General features: G+C 39.5%; 1 protein-coding gene and 1 long non-coding RNA gene across 9 annotated transcripts in view; one reads left to right on the top strand and one right to left on the bottom strand.

The window, feature by feature from the left end:
* The window catches only part of dennd1c (DENN domain containing 1C), an 18259-nt gene extending 905 nt beyond the window's left edge, over positions 1 to 17354 (top strand). Inside the window, exons 2-23 of one of the 4 annotated variants that reach the window (XM_084397932.1) lie at positions 219 to 283; positions 638 to 681; positions 2561 to 2610; positions 2699 to 2818; positions 3086 to 3155; positions 3788 to 3868; positions 3955 to 4025; positions 5060 to 5113; positions 5222 to 5332; positions 6896 to 6996; positions 7388 to 7433; positions 7527 to 7628; positions 7706 to 7831; positions 7912 to 8013; positions 10470 to 10560; positions 10644 to 10684; positions 10916 to 10966; positions 11624 to 11671; positions 11781 to 11900; positions 12147 to 12232; positions 13507 to 13717; positions 16126 to 17354. In XM_084397932.1, coding sequence (XP_084254058.1) covers positions 3963 to 4025; positions 5060 to 5113; positions 5222 to 5332; positions 6896 to 6996; positions 7388 to 7433; positions 7527 to 7628; positions 7706 to 7831; positions 7912 to 8013; positions 10470 to 10560; positions 10644 to 10684; positions 10916 to 10966; positions 11624 to 11671; positions 11781 to 11900; positions 12147 to 12232; positions 13507 to 13717; positions 16126 to 16908 — 2136 coding nt within the window. In that variant the 5' untranslated portion in view covers positions 219 to 283; positions 638 to 681; positions 2561 to 2610; ... (2 more) ...; positions 3788 to 3868; positions 3955 to 3962 and the 3' untranslated portion in view covers positions 16909 to 17354. Of the gene's footprint in view, positions 1 to 218; positions 284 to 637; positions 682 to 2560; positions 2611 to 2698; positions 2819 to 3085; positions 3156 to 3787; positions 3869 to 3950; positions 4026 to 5059; positions 5114 to 5221; positions 5333 to 6895; positions 6997 to 7387; positions 7434 to 7526; positions 7629 to 7705; positions 7832 to 7911; positions 8014 to 10469; positions 10561 to 10643; positions 10685 to 10915; positions 10967 to 11623; positions 11672 to 11780; positions 11901 to 12146; positions 12233 to 13506; positions 13718 to 16125 lie in introns of all 4 variants that reach the window. The other 3 variants (XM_084397930.1, XM_084397929.1, XM_084397931.1) reach the window with 3 other exon arrangements.
* LOC311283847 lies at positions 16957 to 20002 on the bottom strand. Of its 5 annotated transcripts, XR_014626117.1 has the most exons (4): positions 19557 to 20002; positions 18602 to 18842; positions 18435 to 18482; positions 16957 to 18309 (listed from the first exon to the last, which is right to left on the bottom strand). It is a non-coding gene; the product is annotated as an uncharacterized lncRNA (long non-coding RNA). The 5 variants fall into 5 exon arrangements; XR_014626116.1 differs by having other exon boundaries at positions 16957 to 18482; XR_014626118.1 differs by lacking the exon at positions 18602 to 18842 and having other exon boundaries at positions 19557 to 19951.

Here is a 20002-nt window from a genome sequence, read left to right as displayed (position 1 = left end):
TTAGCAGTCGACCACATCCTGCTCCTCCCGTCAAGCTTTATTTATAATAAGAGTTTATGAGAAGAATTAGCAGAAGATACGACCCCATCCAGAGTCGTTGGTCATTCTCACAGCGTTTACGTTTCACGTCAGAACTGTAATGTTTTTTCTACTGTGATTTCAATGGTTGTTTTGTTATGATGACTATTTTTTTTTTCTCATGGTTTTGTTGTTCTCAGAGAAAACCCTGATAAAACGTTCTACTGGTGCTTTCAAGCCTCATGTCCAATCGCCAGAGATAAAGGTGGGTATCACACACACACACACACGGACTAACTGATGCAATAAACACACACACACACGCACACAGAAGCCTGTCTTTTCTGAGAATGGCTCTTCCTGTCACATGACTGAACCAGAAAAACCACACACCCGGGCCTGATACACACTCGTCAGAGAGAGAAAGCAGGGGAACTAGTTAGTATGCTGTGTCGTCTGCTAACAGGGTTAAAGAGAGAGATGAGGTCTGGCTCAACTGGTCTGGTTACTCTGTGTGGATAACTTTGACCTGACTTTAACCACATCCTCTAGTTGAGAAATGAACTGATGTGACTGACCCGCGCGTGTGTGTGTGTGTGTTTTCTCTCTGTTTGAGTAGATCCTGGTGTGCTGTTTCAGTTCCCTGAAGACTTTAATGATGAGGTTAGTCCTCGCGATCACTGTGGTTCATTCCTTCCGGTTTTTATTTATTTATCTGGTCACACTTTAGATTAAGCTCCAATTCTCGCTATTAACTATGACTCTTGCTGCTTATTAATAGTTGGTAAGGTAGTTGTTAAGTTTAGGTGTTGTGTAGGATTGAGGGATGTAGAATATGGTCATGCAGTCATTAATGTGTGCTTTATAAGTACGTACTATTAAACAGCCAATATCCTAGTAATATGCATGCTAATGAGCAACTAGTTAATAATGAGAATTGCACCCTAAACTAAAGTGTTACCATTTATTTTTATGAATTTATTTTATTTACATTAATATAACTGTTTAAAGGGATAGTTCACTTTGAAATTAATTTTTGATATGTTTTAGCTTACCTCAAGGGCATCCAAGATGTAGGTGTCTTTGTTTCCGCAGTAGTTTCAATTTTGATCTTTTTAGGTCAAACCGTTCTTGTCTGTCAGTCATATAATGCAGGTCTATGGTCACTGTCTCAAAACACAAGCACAGAGTCCAAATTAAAACAATTCCCCATCGTCCAAATGAAACAATTCCCCATCATAAGTACACATTGATGGCCTAAGACACAAAACGAGCGGTTTGTGTGAGAAAACGAACAGTATTTATATCGTTGTTATCTCTTGAAAACAGCACACGTCCAAATGATCTGACGGCGCGGGTGGGTATAGATGTATACACTAGATGTCGCCTTCGCTACTGCAGTTCATTGGAACGAAACCGTAGCCAAGGCGACATCTATGTATATATCTATACCCGCCCGCGCCGTCAGATCATTTGGACGTGTGCTGTTTTCAAGAGATAACAACGATATAAATACTGTTCGTTTTCTCACACAAACCGCTCGTTTTGTGTCTTAGGCCATCAATGTGTACTTATGATGGGGAATTGTTTTAATTTGGACTCTGTGCTTGTGTTTTGAGACAGTGACCATAGACCTGCATTATATGACTGACAGACAAGAACGGTTTGACCTAAAAATATCAAAATTGAAACTACTGCGGAAACAAAGACACCTACATCTTGGATGCCCTTGAGGTAAGCTAAAACATATCAAAAATTAATTTCAAAGTGAACTATCCCTTTAACTAGTATTTTATTTTATTCACTTATTTATGTAATAGCAAAGTTTTAAAATAAGGGAAAATTATATTACATTAAAAAACACTGCATACAAAAATAAATGCATAAATAATAATAATGCACCTCTCACTATGATATAATATCTAAGTTTTAAGAATTGGGGAAATATTAATAAATAACAAATACTGCATAAATAAATAAAAATGCGTAAATAATGCAGAAATGCAGAAAATAAAATGTAATAATATATTGTGCAGCTATATAATCAATTTTATAATTGCTAAAATTTCAGAATTTACCCTATTTACTTCTTAAAACATGTTCCAAGGCTTATTTTTCATGATTCAGCTGACATTTTCATCTTTCCTCAAAATATAAAACTTGTTCCAACTCTGCAACAATATACACACACACACATTATATTCATATACAGTATATAAACAATATATACCTAATTGTTTTAGCCTTTCTAAACTGTAGACAACAGTGTATTTTAACGACTATTAACATTAATATAATAGAGATTACACCAATAATAGAAAAAATGAAGATAGATTTTAAACTAAACTAGCCTTACCGTGTAATTTTACTTTTAGCCTCTACGTCTGGGTCCAAATGTCTCCTCAGATCCACTGCAAACTCACATTCTGGCTTTAAACACCCACTTTTCATGATCCACTGCGGTCTCTATGGATTCTCCCTGTTGAACTCAGAAATTGAGTGTGTAAAAGTGGTTGATAATACGTCTGCTGTTCTCACACAGGAGTCTCTGCAGTCCTTGCCTCGCTTCTGCTTCCCTTATGACATAGAGAGGTGAAAATCAGTCATTATCGTTATTGAATATAGTAATGCACACGCCAGTCTTTGACCTTTTATGACGGATTGACCGTTGGATTGGCAGGGCGAAGGACACTGTTGCCGTGCAGCACTTCACCTTCGTCTTGACGGATCTGGAGGGATGTCAGCGCTTCGGTTTCTGCAGACTCACGTCCAGCTCTCAGACCTGCTTCTGCATCCTCAGGTCTCACACACAGAAAAACAGATCGTTTCACTCGCAGTGCACATGATTGAGGACTCATTCTCATCGATGAAGCCCCTTTTAATGATCAACAGTCCGATTCTCATGGCCGTTGGCTAAACACATTCACCTAGGCCAGTTTTCATGTCTCGTTAGACTCTTTTATTTGCAATAAATGGTGAACGTAATGATCTGCTTTAAGTTCTTAGTTTTAACTCATAATAAGTACATACAAAACAGACTTAGCAGTGTGATTTCTTTCTCTCTCAGCTATTTGCCATGGTTTGAGGTCTTCTACAAACTTCTGAATAACCTAGCTGACTACTCGACGAAAGGACAGGTGAGGTTTAAACGGCCTCCTGATGATCTACGTTTAAAAAAGCGGTTTATGCACTAAAAAGTTTGGAATAATTAAGTAGATCTTGATAAAGTCTCTTCTGCTCACCAAAAGCTGCATTTATTTGATCTGAACTACAGTAAAACTCTAATTTTGTGAAATATTATTACAATTTAAAATAGCTGTTTTCTACGTGAATAATGTGTTAAAGTGTAATTTATTTGTGATTAATAAATAATCAACCGTGATCAAAGTTGATTTTTTAGCATCATTACTCCAGTCTTCAGTGTCACGAGATCCTTCTGTAATAATATCCTGATTTGAAGCTCAATTATTATTGGTTTTAAATGCTTAATAATGGTATCAAAGGTTAAAACAGTTTTTGCTGCTTAATATTTTTGTGGAAACCGATACTTAAAAAAAAAAAAAATATCTGATACTCTTTCTTGTCATTTTAAAATGAGAAAAATAGAAACCTGTTATTTTAAATGGTTATAATATTTCACAATATTACAGTTTTTCAAATCAAATACATGCAGCCAACCTACATTTTTCCCAAACATTTTCCAAATGATTCCTAATTTTTGACCGTTAATGCATCTAAAGCCGTTTTGTTGATTTGCACACCCTGGCAGACCAATGAGATGAAAGAGCTGCTCTCGGTTCTCTACAAGCACCCCGTCCCACCGGCGAACGGCTCCATCACGCTGCAGATGGTAAGTGCCGATTGGCTGCTGGAAGTTCCGTTTATGACATCACGTGTGACATCACAATCAGGGTCGTTTGTTCTTCACTGAGGGAGGGAAGCTAATGATCGGAAGGAAGATGCCTGGCATCTGTGGACACGCCCCTAAAGGGGAGGAGTCAGAGGGGGTGAGTCCCTGATTCGCTGTACAGCCAGCCGACCGGACTAAACCTTCACTCCAGCGTCTAATAAATCCTAATGCATGCCGTAATACGGGATTGACCTAATCCAGCATCTGAAACTAACCAGGAAATGGACCAATGCTTAACTAAAACACTAACTAGAACTCAAATTTATCACAAAATTAATCACAAAACCTTTGTTCATCTAACCTAAAACCCTTGAGCAGAGCCGGACAGTAACAGAGTACATTTACTTGAGTACAGTACTTAAGTACAATTTTAAGGGATCTGTACTTTACTCAAGTATCATTTTTGGGGAGTACTCATGACTTTACTCAAGTACATTTGAGAGGCAAATATTGTACTCTTTACTCCGCTACATTTCTATTCATAACTGTGAGTACCCGTTACTTCTAAAAAAGAAAAAGGAAAAAAGAAAAATCTCGGAAACCCTCAATTTGTTGTTTCCCTCTCAAACGTGATTGGATTGTGCAGGCGCCACTTATTGGGACAGCCTATCAGCAATCACCTTCAGCTTTCCGCCAAAGTCAACTCCATGGGCAGATTTAGATAAGAAACGAAACCATGGACGAAACAATGGATGAAGACGCAGCAGGTCCATCCCGGGAATGTGCCAATCCGTGGACCCACCTCGCCAGACTATTTACATTTTCTGAACAAGTTAATGATATTTTTCGCTTCAAGTGTTTGCTGTGTTTACCAATGTAAGCACTGTGGCAGTAGTAATGCAATATTTAAAAAATGTACTCTTGTACTCTTGATACTCAAGTACTTTTAAAAACAAGTACTTTAGTACTTTTACTTAAGTAGACATCTGACTGTAGTACTTTTACTTGTACTTGAGTAAAATTTAGCAAGGTGTATCTGTACTTTTACTCAAGTAATGAAGCTGTGTACTCTGTCCGCCTCTGCCCTTGAGGCAGACTAACTCGAAAGCCGAACGATTTTCATATGGTAGCTGCTAACCAAACATGCAATTTAGTTTGCCACTTTTGTGAAATATTGTTCCTCTGCATCAGATCCCGTACTTTATCGCGCCGGATCCCAAAGCCTTGCCCTCAATTCCAGAGAGTGTGAGTTTTCCCCCATCGTTTCTATTCTATGATTTCAATAATGTGTGGATTTTAACTGCCTGGTCATTTCTCGGTTCTTATAAGCGTGTGTGTGTGTGTGTGTATCAGAGGAACCTGACGGAGCTGGTGGTGGCGGTGGATGTGGGGAATCTCCTCCAGCTCTTCGCCAGCATGCTGTTCGAGAGACGGATCCTCATTTACTGCAGTAAACTCAGCACGGTGAGTTCAGTGGAGTCTAGTGCCTTGATTCGCTTCGGCTACTAAAACTTAACATGAAAACAGAAGAGCATGGCGCTAGCAACACCAAAAGTGCGTCCCTATTCACATACTTGGGCACTATTGTATGCCGTTTTGTAGAATAAATAGTGTGAGTTCACATTGAAAATGCACTTAAAATACCCGGATGATGCACTCAATTAACAGAAAAAGCGAATTGTGGACTGTTGGACACTTCATGCACTCAACTGTAGCAGCTTTAATTACGTAGCAGAGGGGGAGGGGCATCAGACTTCGATGTTGATGACAAAATAACCTTATAAAATTCACACATTACCCGGATGAGTACATAGTGCATAAGTACATAGAGTATATGTGCATAGTGTATAGTGTGTCATTTGGGACGCAACTCAAGGTCATGTGTTCAATTCTTAGGGAATGCATGTACTGAAATGCCTAATTTGACTGCAATGTAATTCGCTTTTGGATACCAAAATGCATAAATATTAATGTGAAACAAAGGAATAGTTCACTGAAAAACATCCTTCACCCTCATGTTGCTCCAACCCGTATCCCCAGCTAACAGTAAATGGTCTTGTAACTTTGGCTAATGTTCTGGGAAGGCTTTATCAAAGTTATGAACAAACGTTCTTCCAGTAACACATAGTAATACAACATTTATTCAAAGTTGCCACAAAAACATTATTTATCATTGATATTCATAGTAATAATCAATGTAACTTTAAAAAAAAAAAAAGTGTCAGAAAAAAGTTATATGAATATCCATGATAAATAATGTTTTTGTTTCAGAACATTCTGAGAACATTTCTATAATGTTTGCAAAATGGAATGTTCTCTTAATGTTTGAATAACCAATTTTTTTTACATTTTTACATTTAATAAAAAACTAGATGTTTCGAAAGTTGAGAGAACATTCAAAAACAACGTTTTCATAACTTAAGAATGTTAGGAAAACAAACATTCATAGAACTCATTTTTGTTTGTTGGAATGCTGTTATTTCCACGGAACACAAAATAAGAATTTCAAAGAATTTTAATGCGACTCTTTTCTCAGTGACTGATTAAAACTGATTTAAATAACTAACAATATACAAAAGTAGTCCATGCATCCTGTCCACTATTTCAAGTGCATTATGCTAATAAAAGTCATCTTACACAAATTATGTCGGATTGCTTTATTACCATTTGGGAATCTGATTCCTGATTTTCACTTTGGTGCAGCTTTCTACATCATCCCTACAAACTGTAAAATGGTCAAATGGACTTGGTTCCTCATGAGAAACCCAAGTGCAAAAACGCCTTAACACCTAACCAGACGTGACACAAATAATCTACACACACATACAAAATCTCAGTTTTTGTCCCAACCAGCTGCAGCATATTGTTTGGTTTCTATTTATATTTTAAAAAACAGTTCAGATTGCCTGAGAATTTTTCTTTCTTTCATTTAAGGCAGAAAAGTCACTTGATGCTAGACACTTATTGTGTTGGACACGCCTTCATTAAACATTAAAACTAAAACTTAAAACTTTTGTGTGTGTTCAGCTCACGGCCTGCATACACGCGTGTAACGGGATGCTCTTCCCCATGTACTGGCAGCACATCTTCATTCCAGTGCTGCCACCTCATCTGCTGGACTACTGCTGGTATGAGACACATACACACACACACACACACACACACAGACTAACCGGACCCCTAAACCTACCCATCACACAAAACTTTCTGCATTTTTACATTTTCAAAAAAAAAAAATCATTCTGTATGATTTATAAGCTTGTTGACCTCAATTTAGGCCACAGTGACACGAGACCCCCATGAGTCTGTGTGCATCCAGGTTTAAGTCCCCACCGGATAGAAAAACATGTACACACACACAACCATAATCAAATCAAACTGTATTTATATAGCACATTTAAAAGAAACTGAATTTGACCCAAAAAAATAAGAGAGAGGGAAGCAGTGTTTGTCAACCAGGGGGCCTCAGTATAATATACCACATCCTCCACCTAATTCTACCTCACCTTCGTTTTTCAGCGCACCGATGCCGTACCTCATTGGAATCCACTCCAGCCTGGCAGAGGTACGACGATTCCCTCATTCATCGTCTTCTCTCACAGTCTGTGTCGCATAAACACTCACATTACAGTTCCTTCTGTGTGTTTCGGTTCGACAGAGAGTCAAGAGTCGAGCTCTGGAGGACGTGGTCATACTAAACGTTGACACCAACACACTGGAGTCGCCCCACGAGGACCTGAAGAAGATCCCGGCCGACGTGGTGAGACTCGTTTGCTCGTGCTCGCAGGCCTCTGACGCGCAGCGGCTGAAGGTTTACAGCAAACACTGTTTCTGCAGGTGGCGGGACTGAAGGTCAGGCTGAAGAGACAGGCGGCGTCGGCGGGGTCAGGGGTCGCGCATGCGTTCCTCCGCGCGCAGGCTCTGCTGTTCGGCGGATACAGGGATGCCTTACAGTCGCCTGACGTGAGTGACGCTCGTTTACATAAACATTAGCATCAGGTTTATAAATGCTCTCTTCAATGTTCCTCTCTCTTACTTTGAAGGAAGGGCCGGTTGTGTTCTGCAACGAGTCGTTTCTGAGTCATAAGTCTCAAAGCATGCGGGAGTTTTTGGAGAGCGCGGTTCACCTGCAGTGTTTTAAAGAGGTAACTGCAAACTCACACATCCACAATGTCAAGTCAAGTCTCCTTTATTTATATAGCGCTTTTAACAATATAGATTGTTTCAAAGCAGCTTTACAGTGATAATAGGAAATTACAGTAACAGAGATTGTTTTGGCTTTACAGCAGCTCTAGAATAAAGTTATTGTCCAGTTAAAGTTAGTGTTTAATTGATTCACTTCTGTTGCAAAGATCATTAGTAATTAACTTAGGGTCCGCTAACATGACACCGTTCTAACTGAAAACAGAAAACTTTGAATGTGTTCTGGCTGCTCATTTACATGACAACAATGTTTGGTGGCTCGAGAACGCAAACTTTGAAATAGGTTACAAGGTGAAAAACTTTATCATCTCCGTGTAAACTTCGGTGAATCGGTGAAAACGGTGATGGCGCGCACATGCGTATTATGTGTTTAGTCTATAGGTATGCGCAATGTCAGGAATTATCTTAAGGCAAGTTGTTTTTTCATGCATTGGTCAAATTTGAGGGCTATTTTGCTTCCATGATGTGTTTTCTTTCAGACTAGTGGAACGAAAACATCCAAAAATACACATTTAAGTCTTTATTTTGTTGCACTTTATCTATTTACATCTATATATTTAAATTGCAATATGTAATGTTAAAGGCTAAAATTAGAATTAAAGTGCCCCCATAATGCTTTTTCAGATATTCCCTTTCATGCAGTGTGTAATTCAGCGAATTGTGGATGTAAAAGGACTCAAAGATTCAAAGTTTCAAAGATCAAAGTGCAGATAAATGGAGTTATTTTCTCCTGAAAGAAATAAGTGATTCTGAACAGCCTGAAATGAGTCTTCAGTAATTCAAGTCTTACGTGCTGCTCAAGCCTACGTAAGTTTGCATCATGCCAGCCAATGGTCTTGATTGGCTGCCCGCGAACATTGTCTACTTTGACCCTCAAAAACACTGTAACACTAGCTGAGACTGAAAGAGTTTGGTTCGTCTTGTTGACATGTTGAGAAGACACTGTTTTTAGCTGCCAAAGCAAATCCAAGATGAGACTGATGCAGTAAAACCGACGCCAACGTCACTGTATATCAAGTGCTGAGGAAGATCTGGAGCTGAAATTTAGAAATAATAATGGCCGTTTGGTTTCCAATACGCGCTGCGCTGTAAGCGGTCGACCAATCACAACAGACTGGGCCATCTGACCGATCAGAGCAGAGCAGACCAATCACAACAGACTGGGCCATCTGACCGATCAGAGCAGAGCAGACCAATCACAACAGACTGGGCAGACTGGGCCATCTGACCAATCAGAGCAGAGTAGACCAATCACAACAGACTGGGCCATCTGACCAATCAGAGCAGAGTAGACCAATCACAACAGACTGGGTCATCTGACCAATCAGAGCAGAGTAGACCAATCACAACAGACTGGGCAGACTGGGCCATCTGACCAATCAGAGCAGAGTAGACCAATCACAACAGACTTTGTCATCTGAACTATCAGAGCAGAGCAGACCAATCACAACAGACTGGGTCATCTGACCAATCAGAGCAGAGCAGACCAATCACAACAGACTGGGTCATCTGACCAATCAGAGCAGAGCAGACCAATCACAACAGACTGGGCCATCTGACCAATCAGAGCAGAGTAGACCAATCACAACAGACTGGGTCATCTGACCAATCAGGGCAGAGCAGACCAATCACAACAGACTGGGCCATCTGACCAATCAGAGCAGAGCAGACCAATCACAACAGACTGAGACCTCTGACCAATCAGAGTAGAGTAGACCAATCACAACAGACTGGGTCATCTGAACTATCAGAGCAGAGCAGACCAATCACAACAGACTGGGCAGACTGGGCCATCTGACCAATCAGAGCAGAGTAGACCAATCACAACAGACTGGGCCATCTGACAAATCAGAGCAGAGCAGACCAATCACAACAGACTGGGCCATCTGACCAATCAGAGCAGAGTAGACCAATCACAACAGACTGGGCCATCTGACCAATCAGAGCAGAGTAGACCAATCACAACAGACTGGGTCATCTGACCAATCAGGGCAGAGTAGACCAATCACAACAGACTGGGCCATCTGACCAATCAGAGCAGAGCAGACCAATCACAACAGACTGGGCCATCTGACCAATCAGAGCAGAGCAGACCAATCACAACAGACTGGGCCATCTGACCAATCAGAGCAGAGTAGACCAATCACAACAGACTGGGCCATCTGACCAATCAGAGCCATAAAACCTTTAAAAATGTAGCCAAATGTTATATTTAAAGTTTTCTTAAGTCATACACAATAGCTTGGCAACTTGTGCATCATATTCTAACTTGATGTGAAATTAAATTTGTACTTTACAATGGAGGGCCAGATTATAAAAGATATTTAAACAGACTTAAATGCGTAACCAATGACATGACTGCATATGATCTTCCATTATAATCTCACGTTGTTCTCAGTTTATTGACGGCCGGCTGGAAATGCTGAACCAGGGTAAAGAGCCGGATGATGCATTTGAGGACGAGGTGCTTCAGTGCGGAGCTTCATCAGGTGTGTATTTACATCCATCAGAGAATCAGGTTCGTTTATTTGGGTGCTCATTTTAACATCCTTCTGCTCCCCATTCCTCTCAGGAGCCTCTAAACTGCGTCGGCAATGGGTGGGAAACTTAAAGGTACGTTTTACTCAGACAGTAACTATAAACAAGATGCGACTCTGGCAGACTGCCATACTACTCTTACTAGATCTGCAGTGTGTATACAAGGCACACTATGGGAGTTTTCAGTATGCACAGAATATCTACATGATAAATTGAAATTTAAAAAAAAAAAGCAAAACTAGCAAAACCTGCTTTTACACAAAATTGGATTTACAAAATAAAAAAATAAAAAAAGTATCTTAACAGAAAGGGGGAGGAGCCCTGATCGTGACATGGAAGTCTACAGCTAACAAAGCAGTGAGTAAATACTGTATGTACACTACTATTCAAAGGTTTGGGGTTGGTACGATTTTTAATGTTTTTGAAAGAAGTCTCTTATTCTCACCAAGGCTTCATTTATTTGATGAAAGATGCAGTAAAAACAGTAATATTCTGAAATATTATTGCAATTTAAAACAGCTGTTTTCTATGTGAATATATGTTAAAGTGTAATTTATTCCTGTGATCAAAGCTGAATTTCAGCATCATTACTCCAGTCTTCAGTGTCACATGATCCTTCAGAAATCATGATGATTTGATGATTTAACGCTCAAGAAACATTTCTGATTATTATCAAAGTTGAAAACAGTTTTTTTTTCAGGATTCTTTGATGAATAGAAAGTTCAAAAGAACATTCATTTAATTAATATAGAAATCTTCTGTAGCATTATAAATGTCTGTACTGTCACTTTCAATCAATGTAATGCATCTTTGCTGAATGAAAGAAGTCATTTCTTTCAAAAAAAATGTAATTTACTGACCCCAAAACTTTTGAAGGGTAATGCAATTGTTATTTTCTAAATTTATAATGTGCTGTTGTGCATGATTAAATATTGCATATTCTCCACCAATTAAAGTTTCCATATTTGTTGTACATGTACATGCATGACGTAAATCTGTTAATATCTCACTCAGAGCAAATATCAAAGCAAATTTGGGCTGAAAAACCTCCTGTCATCAAAGGTGAGTTTATATTCTGTAAATTGCACGTGGTTCCTCTTTGAGCACAAAATAAGCGAGTTAATTCACATCTGTGTGTGTTTACGTTGGACCTTTGGATTTCCCCTCTCAGGATCAGACAGAATCCAGCATGCTACAGAGAGGCGGGTCTGTTTGTGGACCGCACACGTATCGCCTCATCCAATCAGATTGCCTTCAGAACCGTCTACCAATCACACAGCACTTTGGCAGGGTGAGTGACACCTGAAAGCACATGCCTACATACATTAATATTATATAAAAATCAATGCATTTTTTCTATATTTTATTGCATCAAAGGCAGCAACTTGGGAAATATCCATTTCAAATATCTTCCAATTCACCCGAGTGTGAAAACTGTAGCAGTTTGGCTCCACCTTGTGTTCATCCACAGTGCATGCACTTTACTTTCTAAATATGCTGTTATTTCCCCCCCTACACTTTCTATGCTGTTTTTCAGTCTCGACCACGACGGCCGGCACGCAAACACCCCAGCAACCAGAACACAGATGAACAGACAGAGGACGACAACACTTATGAGGACAGGTGAGAGGAGAGGAAACACATGCATGAAAGCTTTGCCGCTTAAAGGGATAGTTCACCCAAAAGTGAAAATTAGCCCATGATTTACTCACCTTCAAGTCATCCTAGGTGTATATGACATTCTTCTTTCAGATGAATACAATCAGAGTTATATATAAAAAAAAAAAAGTCCTTTCTCTTACAAGCTTTATAATGGCAGTGAATGGCCGTTTGTGTTTTCCGTTTCTGTGAAAGGCTATATAAGTGCATCTATCCATGATAAAAGTGCTCCACGGGGCTTTTGGGTGTTAATAAAGGTCTTCTGAAGCAAAGCCATGCATTTGTGTAAAAACAATTTCCATATTTAAAACTTTATAAAGTAAAATAACTAGCTTCCGGCCAAACGAACATACTGATTCCACTTACGCCTAAAGCGCGACTTGCGCAACTTGTGATGTCAGATGTAGCGTAGCGCGTCATGGCGTAGCGTAAATATCAGCAGGACGCCGCATTACTCGCATAAGTTGCGCTTAGACTTAAGTCGAATCCGTATGTTCGTTTGGCCGGAAGCTAGTTATTTTACTTTATAAAGTTTTAAATATGGATATTTTTCCTTACACAAACGCATGATGCTATTTAAAGAACCTGTTAAGCCAAGTATGGTTCTTCAGTGGTTCTTTGGGGTGGTCGAGGTGCTACATGTATATAGTACCACTGCCATACAAAGAACCCGTTAAGCCCCTGTATAATTCTTTAAAGGTTCTCTAACTCTTTATTAGTCTCTTAGTGTAGTTGGGGAAATTTATGTAAATGCATGGCAGCACATGATGCCCAACAATTACCATAAATGAAATAACGGTTAAAGATAGTTTAAACAGAAACTGGCAGAAGCGTCTGCCAAACAAAAACTAAAATTAAGGTAAAATATCACAATTTACATCATACTTTTTTAAACAATGTTTTACAAAAAACAGTTACTTTACAAGATATTTCTGGATCAATTTTGTGAAACACTCTCTGTAAAACTCTAATGTAACTATCACTGCATCAGCAACTACACCGTTAATGCCTTTAAGATGCACTTTGATGGACTTCAAAACAGAAATGGCCATTCACTGCCATTATAAAGCTTGGAAGAGCCAGGACATTTTATTATGTAACTCTGATTGAATTCGTCTGAAAGAAGAATGTCATACACACCTAGGATGACTTGAGGTAGAGTAAATCATGGGCTAATTTTCATTTTTGGGTGATCTATCCCTTAAATGTGTCTCTTTAAAACGCATCTGCCTTTGCAGTGTAACAGAAAGTGCTGAGCAGTGTTCTGGCACCAGCGACTTACAGGATGATGAGGATGAGCTTTCCCTCTTGGCTGACCCGGAGGAGATGGACCTGCTCGGGGAGATCTTCGACACCCTGAGCGCTCAGAGCTCCAGAGAGCCGGGTTTACTGTACAGCACACGCAGCCTCGACCTCTTCAGCTCCGACAGCAGCGACTTCATCAGACATGTAAGGCCTGGATCCTCTCACTCTTGTCTCACACATTCCTTGTAATCGATGCTGGACGGGGCATCTGTCAACCTGCAACAAACACGCCACATTACAGTCTTGGTTTATGAGAGCACATTTTACAGTCTTTATCCCATAACCAGACAGTCAGAAGGTATTTAACCCTATATGTTATGCAGCATATGTTCTTACAGTGGAATATTTTTCCCATGCTTTTTATGACATAAAATAGTTTTAATAAAAATTTAAATAAAAAAAACGGTAAAGGAATTAGGGAATTGTTTTCATTTAGCATGCCTGTACCACAATGGAAAAGGTTTTTTCTCTAAAATGATCCATTTCTGCTTGATTTAACATTTCTTTATTTTTAATTGATGCACTTTTACATTTTGGTTTCCAACAAACTAAAATTGCGCGAACCACTATCATATGTTCCTTGATATTACACTTAAAAGAAGAATTTTTTTTAGTTTTTAATAAAAGCTCTATAGACATATTTTTTTTTTTTTTACTTAAACTTTAACATTAAAATAAATGGAAAACTATAGTATACCAATGATATTAAAATAACACTGGAAAATTTAACAGCAACATTTAATTATCTTATTTTAAGATGCATACATTTTTTTTTTTTTTAAAGGTTTAATTGTTTAATTAACGCAATTTATGGAGCACTTTAGCAGGCGATTCATCTGGGTTGCCAGGTTTGCGTAACAAAACCAGCCCAATTGCTATTCAAAACCCCCAAGATCACAGCCAAAACTAGCCCAATTGTGTTCTGGGGGGGTAAAAATCGAGTTCTGTTCAACCCGCGGACAAAAAAAAAACGACCCACGACAACAGTGTAAAAGCAGGGTCACCGTGATTTTGCCAAGTTAGACATGTTCCTGGATCAACATATTTTGTTGATCCTGGAATAACATTCCTGTCCCAAAATTGAGTCCTTACCCTATCCCTAACCCCTAAACTTAACCCTACCCATAACTTTTCCCTAAAATCAGAGGGAAATGATAGGTGAATAACACTGATGTTGAAGCACCTCACCCTGGTTCTAAGCCTAAACTTGACATAAACTGTAAACTTGTCCCTCAAATCTGATTGGTTGATTGGAAAGTTGTTCCAGGATCAACAAAAGCCACTTTCCGACCGGAGGAACCTTTTCACAGTTCCTAGAACTATTGGCTAAAGTACCCGGATGTCGGCGTGTTCGCACCGCAGGAACTAGGAACGATTTTAGTTCTAGGAACTCTATTTTGAGGAACTAATTTAGGTCCTACTTCAGAGTAGGGTCTAAACCAGTACTATAGGAACTACCCGTGACGTTTGTGTACGCTGATTGACCGAACGCACGCGGAGCACCAGCACCCGCCATTTTTAAAACAGCTAGAATGTAAACACACAGATTATAGCCTATATATTTACTCCAGAAACTAACTACAAACATGGAAAACAGTGATAGATGGGTCTCTAAACCTTTATGCTGAAGAGAAAATCCAACGCAGCTTTGAGGGGACCAAGCCAAACATGATTATGTTTATCTGCCCAGCTAGCAACACTGGACATCAACTACACGGCATAGAGGCTAATAACCTTTTTTTCATATACTGTCTACTTTCTATAACAGTTCTATCTAATAAGATATTAAACAGTACTGTTAGACAGATCGCTAACTAATAAACACAGAGAATGCGAGCATTGTTTGCTCTGGCGTTCTCAGCGCCGCCAAAATAAAGGTCTGTCGCGCCGTCAAAATAAAAGTCACCGTGCTTGCGTCACTCCCTTACCAGTTCCTATGGCCACTTGGCCAGTGCGAACGCAAACAGCAAAACTGAGTTTGGGGGAGAGTAGTTCTTAGAACTGTTTAGAAGTGGACAGTTCCTAGAACTAAGTTCCTGTAACTACTTGGTCGGAAAGCGGCTAAAGATGTTGATCCAGGAACATGTGGTACTTGGTGAAATCACGTTCACCGTAAAAGCAGACCAATTCTTGGCAACACTGGATTTCGTCTCAAAGTCATGTAGCTTAAAACAGCATATTACGGGTTAATTTAAAGACTGAGCTTTTATTCACAACAATGCATTATGTTGTAGTTTTTTTCTGAAAGGTTGGAAAGTGAAGAAAAACAACATGGCTACATCATACCATAAAGGGTTAAATATTTAACGACTAAAATGCATAGTAATTATTTAAAACAAAAGATGAACAGGTAGAACAAAGTGGCTTTGCAGCATGAAACCAACAAACAAGAAATGCTCCTCAAATTAAGTGATGTGTTACCCGACTGCTGTTTCTTGAAAACTCGAAACAGACGAACAGACCCGTCCGCTCTAACATCGGGAACCTGTTGGTGGAAAAGGAGAAGCACGTACACTTGTCCACACACTCTCACCATTTAATTTCTCTTTCAGAAGAGTTACACCACACCAAGTCAGGAGAGTCTGAGCCAGTCTTTTGGAAACAGCGGAAGTCTTATGAGCTGGGAGGAGGAGGAGCCTGGCGGGGAGAGGGAGGAGTCTGATGCCATGACTGACAGGCCAGAAAATGAGCTTAACGAATTAGAGAAGGACTTGAACGAGTTAGAGGAAAGTCTGTGTTCAGATCTACAAAGTTTAGAAGGTGCTTCTCTGGTTCCTGAAGTGGTTTCTCAAGAGGATCAATGTTCGAAAAAAGATGGACAAATGAATGGAACAATGGAGGAAAGCTTGGATACCGCGACAATAGTTGAAGAGAAAACAGAGACAATGGAGGAAAGCTTGCATACTGAGACAATAGTTGAAGAGAGGACAGAGACACAACCTGACAAAGAAGAGGAACATCAGATAGAGCACAAGACGACCAATGACTTGGGGTCAAGTGGACCTGCAAATGGAGGAATCGCCTCCGCTGTCGTCCTCAACGTAGAGATAGACAAAGAAGAAGAGCCAGAGGAGAAAAGTGTTGAACCTTCATCACCGAAAGTCTCGTCTACCGTAGCTCTGTTACGATCTAGGTCCTTGAATGACTCTTCTGCTTCCCAAGGAAGGGAACTCTTCATGAAAACTCCCATCAGAACCTTCAAAATCAATGTGGGGTCAAAGGCAGGTGTGCAGACTGAAGAACAGAGTACAAAATCACCCGTTACATCGACGCCAGAAGAGCAAGACCAGCCTCCCGTCAAGGTCTCCGAGCTGAAGAAGAGATTCGAACATTAGAGCATCATAAATCAAGTGTATCGGAGTAAAACGATACAGAAAAATGACTTTTTATTTTTTATTTTGAGTCAACATGAAAAGACACTTGCAACACATTTAGATTTTTGCAAAGCAACATTTCTGAGTCAAACAAGATCAAATTGATTTTATGCACTGGGTTTTGATTGGTTTGTGAAAAGTTGGCATTCTATACTAGACTCTGAGGTCGTGGAAGGACACTCACCTCATGAAACGCCTCATGAAACTTGAGCTTAAGGTTATTACATTTTGGTGAAGGACTTTTTTTCCCCCTTTGGAATAATGTAAACCGATGAATCGTTCAGAGTAAGACCAGAAACATGCATTAAATTGGGTCCATTTAGATTTTTTATTATTAGCTTTAAAAAAGTACCCACTTATGTCATCAATGCCAGTTCTGACAAATAAAGCAAGTCCAACCCCTTTCATCCAAATATGTTATCTAATCATTTGTTATCAGCTTATCAGAGAGCAAACATTGACAGAAACGGTCCACATGACATCTCAAATGACTGGCTCGGAATAAAGGAATTAAGGACGAGGTTTTTAACCCAAAGACGCATTTTAATGAATCAACCACATTTACACATTAACTTCATCACATTGTTATGATCAACAACATCCTAGTGTTGATACGTTACAAAAATGCAAACATAACACAAAACAATATTTGGCAAAGTGCAATATACATTTTTTTTCTCTCTACCTTTGAAAGAGCTGCAACAAAGTTCCTTTGTGGACATTTAAATAGGATAATGCTTATCTGTTTTAGAGGTAAAGCTGGTGTGTCTTCTTCACATGGACCCGCAGGTGAGTAAACTTAAAGGAAGTACAAATAAAGTAAACAAAAACTGGTTTGACCGTCCATGTAAATCAAGTGACTTCTTTACTTTAGGTAAATGTCTTCAGATACCCTGACCTCTTTAAGGCATACTTGAATTCATCATTAGGGAGTGAAAGCATTCTCGTATCTCAGTCAAAAACGCTGAATACCCACCACCACTTCAGATGTTCCTCGTCTGTTAGGACTCCACCCATGTGTACGTCCGTCTGGCATGGCGATTGGACTCCCTTTAAACAGCAATGGTCCATTATAATGAAAGTTCTGTTTAGGTTTACCAGTGGTGTGTGGTTTCACCTGAGCATCTTTTGAGGGTTGTGTTCAGATCAGTCTCTCCTCTTTGGGCAACGGGAGCGCGAGACCAGGTTTCTCGGCTCTGTTGTTCTTGGCTTGTTTCTGCTCTTCTGCACTGGGCTGGTACGATCCCTCCACCTGCCTCCTTTTCCGAAGCACGCATGAGAACAGAACCACAGCCAGAGCCAGCAGGAACAACACCGGCATGAACAGGCCCAACACGCTCGCCGAACTCATGATGCTCCACACTCGCACATGTAAAAACAAACACAGACTGAGAATATCTATAGATGCACTTTTTGTGTTCCAAGGGTGTGTCTGTTCAAGATAACACAAGATGTGAGCATCCGTACGCATGCGAGAGGCAAAGTACCTGGTTAATAGAGACTACACCGTGGTCATTTTGGAAGGGGACTCTAACCTATAGAGGAAGAGCGAGATAGAGGTGAGATGTGACTTCAATACACAAACATTAACAGATGAGAAGATAGTGTAAAAAGGGTCCACTGTTAATTATTAGTGTGGGAGAACAACACTGACCTACAATTACAAGGACATCCACAAAAACCCAGCATTCCAAAGCCATGTGACTTTTAGTAAATGACTCAAACTTTTGTTTGTTCCTCAAACAAAACCATATTTGACTTCAGAAGGTTTGGAATACAGCAAATTAGTTTTATGTTATGGTATCTTTGCATCCTCATGGTGCTTGAAAGCCTCAGAGCCCAATCATTTTTGCCAGTAGGCAACGATTCCTCCTTTATTGTGTTTGGAAATGACACTAAGATGAGTAAAATGACAGAATTTACATTTTAGGTGAACACACCTTGAAAAGTACCATACAATATATACCACCATCATAACACTTTCTGGTCACTACCATGATTGTAATATTTGTTTTTAAACCAAACTACCAGTGTACCAATGTTCAGGTGTTAGCATATAGGTGTTTTTTTTGTGTGTTTTTTTTACTCTTATCTTAGAATGTCATCAAAACTCTTAAAAAACAACAAAAACAAGTGTATGAATTATGTAATGACCATTTCAGAGCTCAACTGACTTGAAGTGATCTTGGCAGATTTATACCTAGGCCAAAAAAACTAATGTCAAGCATGGCAGCTTTACATTAAAAGTTAAAGTAGCCTAAGTTAAGTAAGTTTACCTCACAATCACATTTTTCATCATTTACGCACGTCAAAACATTTCCCTTGATATTAAAGTATTGTCATGTGACACCTGGTAGGCTAATGATTCCTATCTATTCTTTACAAATTACTTAACTTATTAAAAAGAGATTTTTAAGTGTAAGGATTACTATTTCCTGGAGATAAATGTATTTTTAAGCAGACAGGGCTGAGGATATAAATGAGCATTATCTCCTCGATGTCAGACAGTCAGTCACGGAATGTCGGAGGCGCAGCCGGTTTGACGAGCTGTTCTCAAAACACACTAAGTAAGAGGAATACCAACCGACTGAAAAAGAAACTAAACTCACCTGAGAAAATGTTGTGACATTCAGCGGAGGAATTGTTGTTAATATTATTATTGTTAATCCAAAAACGTTCACGATCTCAGCGTGAAAGTGAAGAGCGCGCGACACAGCTTCGTTTGATCCGCGCGCGCATGACGGCGATTCTCTCACCTGCGTCCGGAAGCGCGTGAACTCGCTGTACCTGTTCTGTTCCACTCACGAAACTCAGGTGAAACACACTCTAGATATACATCAACGCCCACTTTTTCTTTCCAAAGCGCACGCTCAGCTCACACAAACTCATCCTTAAACTGCATAGAAATGTATTTAAATGTCTTGTAAAGACCTTTTTTTGTCATTACGTTGGTAAATTAAAATAATTATTCTACCATCGCCACATCCCATTGCAAAACTGTTTACCAAAAATGAATAATTTCATGACAAATTGCTTATCGAGCTTTCGAAGGTCG

This window comes from Rutilus rutilus (genome assembly GCF_951802725.1).
Source record: "Rutilus rutilus genome assembly, chromosome: 2".
In the NCBI taxonomy this organism is placed as follows: Eukaryota; Metazoa; Chordata; class Actinopteri; order Cypriniformes; family Leuciscidae; genus Rutilus; species Rutilus rutilus.
The sequence above is the reverse complement of the archived record's forward strand: the minus strand, read 5'-3'. Positions and strand labels throughout refer to the sequence as shown.